This window comes from Dama dama, chromosome 12 (genome assembly GCF_033118175.1).
Source record: "Dama dama isolate Ldn47 chromosome 12, ASM3311817v1, whole genome shotgun sequence".
Classification (NCBI taxonomy): domain Eukaryota; kingdom Metazoa; phylum Chordata; class Mammalia; order Artiodactyla; family Cervidae; genus Dama; species Dama dama.
The window spans coordinates 78,225,847-78,231,116 of NC_083692.1; the positions used below are offsets into that span (position 1 = coordinate 78,225,847).

Sequence of the window (5,270 nt, forward strand, 5' to 3'; positions counted from 1 at the left end):
AACAATGTCTAATGTAGCCACTGTAACATTTATTCCTTGGAACAGTCCTGCAGGTTTCACTGCTTTTGCAGTGAAAAAGTCAAGTCAAATTCTCCAATGTTCACATTTGTCTTTGAACTTTCTCTGCCTATCCAACCAACCCTCATCTCTTTCTAGCCACGTCTACACATGTCTTCCCCAGCACTATCCACTTTAATCTTCACACTTCTCTGCTCCCTAAGTGATGAAGGACATTTTTCACTCACAAACCCATGTTTCTCTCCTGACCCTGGATATTTTCCTCCCCAACCTTCCCTTTAGACCTCTTACTCTTTGACCCTGGATATTGCTTCTCTTATTCACTATATTTTCCAGAATTATCTTCACCATCCACAGGTGGTGGATTGTTTTATTCTCTCTCTGATAAAATATCAGCAGAAATGGTCATGTGATCTTAAGGACATCAGAAGCTGAGGGACATCTGTGATACCGATGTGTGTGAAGGAAGAGACAGAGTATGTGGATGTCTTAAATCTGTACAGATTCATAATTTAAAACTCACTTTTTTATACTTCAACCCTTATCAAAAGTATTCTGAGCAACCTGAATGTCAGCTTAGGATCCATGATCAGCTTGGAAATATTCCATTTGCCTAAATTATATTTTAGGAAAAGTATAAATTGAACTTGATTGGTTTTCTATCATTTTTTAGGGTCATGTAAAATGTGGACACATCTGAAAGATTGTGTCAAAAATGACGTTCCATCATGGCAAAAGGGCTATATATTCTCTCTGTCAGATCCATGACTTTTCTTGTAATGATATATATTATGCTTCAGTGTATCTTCAATAGACTTTATTACTATTTATAATAAAAAATAAATATCCCTCTGCACACTACTAATTTGTAACTTCATGGGAGGCTCTCTCTTTCCCATTGTAAAATAATGTAATCTCCATTAACATATCATGCTGTCCTGATATATGAGTTTTTCTAGGAGGTGTTAAGGAAAGGAAGAGGTGCAGAGCAGGCGAGAAAGTCTAACCTGCTCTGTACCCATGTGTAAGCAGAGTATTTCTGATTCCCAGTGAAATTAATTTACAGCAATTCTAGTCTCAATATGGGGAATACTTTCCTTGAGAGAGATAGGTTTAAGTGAAAGCACTTGTAAGAAGATGGGGTCTGCTGAAAGCATTAAAGCAGATGTGAACTTAAAGTCAGAGTTCTGGCTGGTTGAGAAGACCAGAAGAGGAACTTGAGTTGTCACTGACCTTTGGTGCCAAGAACAATGGACAAGATTCTGGGAGCATCATTTTTACTTCTGTGGTTTCAATTAGGACTGTGGGTTGTGGTGGACAAAAACTAAGATATCTCATTAATTAGGGGGAATGAGAAAACTGGGGAATGGACAAATTCATGCAGATGGGAACTTTAAGAAGGAAATATTAATTTGTGGACCTATGACTTTTTATCTCTTTAAACAGGGGTGGGTGGACAAGAGAAGGAAAAAAGTGACCAACAGCAGGTGAAACAGCCCTCAATCTTTGATAGTCCAGGAAGGAGAGATTTCCATTCTGAACTGTAGAAGAGGAGTGCATTTGACACTTCCCATGGTACAGTCAATACCCTGGCAAAGGTCTTGCATTCTTGATAGCCATAGGTTCAGTTATGAATAAAAAGGAAGGTAGAAGACTCACAGTTTTCCTCAGTACGAGTGCCAAACAGCTCTCACTGCCCATCACAGCTTCCCAGCCTGGAGACTCAGCACCTACTTCTGCAGCAAGTGCACAGTGCTCTCCGGGCACCTGCAGCCTGTGCCCAGATCTGCAGCCCAGGATCCAGACACACCCTGCCATGTAGATAAATACACACACACACTGGTTTGTGCATGAAAAGTTTTAATACATTTAAGAAAACTGAAATTATATAGAATCTATTCTTTGATCAAAATTGGAATTGACTTAGAAAATCAATAGCAAAAAGATATCTCTGGAAACTCCCAAATATTTGGAATTCAGGCATTAAACTTTAAAAAAAAAACAAACCCTTAGGTTAAAGAAACAATTAGTGGGCTATAACAAAATATTTTGAAAGAAAATATAGTGAGAACACATACATACAAATATTTATGAGATACAGTTAATATTTTACATAGGAGAGATTTATCTTTTTAAATGCTTATACTGCTAAAGGAAAAAAGCTGAGAAAACAATTATGTACGTTTTCAACAAAAAAAAAAAGAAGAAAAATTACAACTAATGCAAACTGAAGCAATAGCATAATGAAAAATGTCAAATTGGTAAAAATAGAAAGAAAATGATAGAAATAGCTATGAGATACCAAGTTAATTTTGCTAAAATGATTAATAAAATATATATTCCTAGGCTAAATTATCAAGGTGAAAAAAGAGAAAGCACAAATTAAAAATATAAGGAATGAAAAGTAAGCAATAATACAGATGCTACAGTGTTAATCAGATAGACTCCCCGCTGGGGTCCACCAGAAACTGTTACAGTTTCTTCTTGCTGAGTTTAGAGAGTACATTGTATTCTGAATACCATCCTTTGATGGAAATGCATTGTAAAAATATATCCTGCCATTCTGTGGCAGGAACTATTACAGTTTATATTGGCTATACTCCAATATAAAATAAAAAGTATAACTTTTTATAATAAAAAGTATAACACAAACTCATGTCCATTGAGTTGGTAATGCCATCCAACCACCTCATCCTCTGTCATCCCCCTCTTCTCCTGCCTTCAATGAACATGTAACAGTTTACAAAACTTCTTGCATCACCATCTATGGTGTAGATACAGCTAGTAGATACTAAGTTTTGTTGGAGTGCATTATAATACTATGGCACAGAAAGGTCCAGCATGCTTATCTAAAGTATATTTTGCAAGAAGAAAACATAATAAATAACTAACTAGTGAGACTGAACAATTTGGGCCAGTGGGATAGAAAATGTGACATGAGGACAATTCCAAGATTCATGATCTAATAAGTACAATTCTACTTGTGGAGGCAATGAGACTGAATATTCTGATCCTTCTCAAAATCTAATAAATAAGACTCAATATCAGGTTTCAAAAGTATAACTATTTTATTTCTGTCATAAATTAATATAAACACAATCAATAGAATAGACTCTTAAAGTCAGAAGGACTGATTTTTTGTTATCATTTAATGTCAAATTAATTTTACATATTGAAAAAACTAAGTAGAGCCCTAAAACCCAGAAAAAAGTACATTAAAAATTTTGGATAAGACTACATTTCACCAAGAAGACCAAAGGTCTGTGAGTTTTTAAATAAAGTACTTAGATTCTGGATGGAGCAATATAACTGTAGGCTAAATAAATGACCAGTATGTAGATTACAAGAAGGGTTCGTAGCTTATACTAAATTTTATTTTAGATCTGTTCATGTTGCAGCAAATGGCATTATTTTATTCTTTTTTTTTTTTTTTTTTTTATAGCTGAAGGGTTTCATCACAGGTTTCCCTGGTGGCCTGGCAGTAAAGAATGCATTTGCCAAGCAGGAGACAAGGGTTTGACCCCTGGGTCAGGAAGAACCCCTGGAGAAGGAAAAGGTACCCCACTCCAGTATTCTTGCCTGGGAAATCCCATGGACAGAGCAGTCTGGAGGGCTACAGTCCATGGGGTTGAAAAACAGTGGGACACGACTTTGCAACTAAACAACAACGGCAACAATTTCATTAGACACATATTCCATCTGCTCCTCTGTTGATGGATATCTCATTAGACCCATGTTCCACCCGCTCCTCTGTTGACGGATATTCCATTGTGCTGTACAGCAGAAGCTAACAAGCACTGTAAATCAACTCTACTCTAATAAAAAGTTCAAAAACCAAAAGCAAATGCTGTTTTAAATGGGATGGCAAAATTACTGTGCTGAATTATTATCAGTGAATGTCACCTAGCTTGTTCCTCAGTTCCCCTCAGCTCAAACCTTTATTACTAATTGCTTTTGTGAAGCCCCCTTCAGGATCAGCCTAACTTAATTACCAGTGAAAGAAAAATCGACAAAGTAAAAGTTTGTGGTGAGTCAGACATTTTTTCCCATCTGTGCACAGACCACATGACGTATGTAAATGACAAATCCCACTTCCTGTTTGGCGGAGTCACACAGGACCTGAGGTAATATGTATATGTGCTGCCAGGAGCACAAAGTCACTCTCAGCTTGAGGCAAAACTGAGCACAATTGTGCAGGGGAATCCATGCCTCATGGCGCTCTCCAGTCTGCTCTGGGTGTTCCTGGCCTTCACCTTCTCTGGTAGGGATGCTCCCACACATGGGTGCGCGTGTTCAAGGTGAAAGGACTGCACACAGGCACGTGGTGCTTCACAGGGACTTGGGGAGGAAAGGAGGACTGGAGAAAAGCAAGCATCCTATGATTTCAGTTTGTTTTGGGGGGCAGTGGTCCTAAATGAGTCTAATTCCTACATTATTTTATTCACTGTTTCATCTCTGTTTTCTGATTTTCCCCACAGGATTCAGCATAGCCCAGAAAGTTATTCAAGACCAGCCAGACATATCCAGTCGAGTTGGGGAGTCAGTTACCCTGAACTGTCGGTATGAAGCAAGTAGGAGCAGTTACAGCATTTTTTGGTACAAGCAACTTCCCAGTGGAGAGATGAGTTTTCTTACAAGGGGTGGCCGTTACTCTATAAATTTTGAGAGATCACGTAAATCATCCAGCCTCACCATTTCAACCTTACAATTGGAGGATTCTGCAAAGTACTTCTGTGTTCTCTGGGAACTCACAGTGCTTGAAATAATAGGAAAAGCTGAACAAAAACCCCCAAGCTTAATAAGAGAAAGCCTCTCTGCTGTAGGACCCTAGCTGAAATACACACCTGCAGATCCCAGACAATAAATGGTAGTCCTGTGGTTGCTTCATCTGTGGTCTGGATCAGAAGATTTAATTCTAAATAAAAGCTCCTTCTGTGTCATATGGAAGCAGGTGTCCAGAGTAACTTTCTACTGGTACAATCTCCTCTTGAATTTTTGACTTTAAATCAACCGTACAGAACATGTATAAAGTTGTCTAAATTTGAAAACTTGCCCCATAATAATATAAAATGACACTTTTGCCTAAAGATCCTCACATCACAAATCTTGATATATTACCTGAAATTGTCATGAAAATAATTTCCTTAGTTCTTTCCTTTTAAGGCTTCCCAGACAGTAAGGGTAAAGTACTTGCCTGCCAATGCACGAGGCATAAGACACAAAGATTTGATCCCTGGTTTGGGAAGTTCCAC

At 38.0% G+C, this 5,270-nt stretch overlaps 1 gene segment (V, D, J or C); it reads left to right on the forward strand.

Moving 5' to 3' along the window:
* Positions 1–4,196: 4,196 nt before the first annotated feature.
* LOC133067046 (T cell receptor delta variable 1-like) lies at positions 4,197–4,849 on the forward strand. The segment is given in 2 exon segments: positions 4,197–4,279; positions 4,497–4,849. Coding segments are annotated over 2 exon segments (402 nt in total).
* The last annotated feature ends 421 nt before the right edge of the window (positions 4,850–5,270 follow it).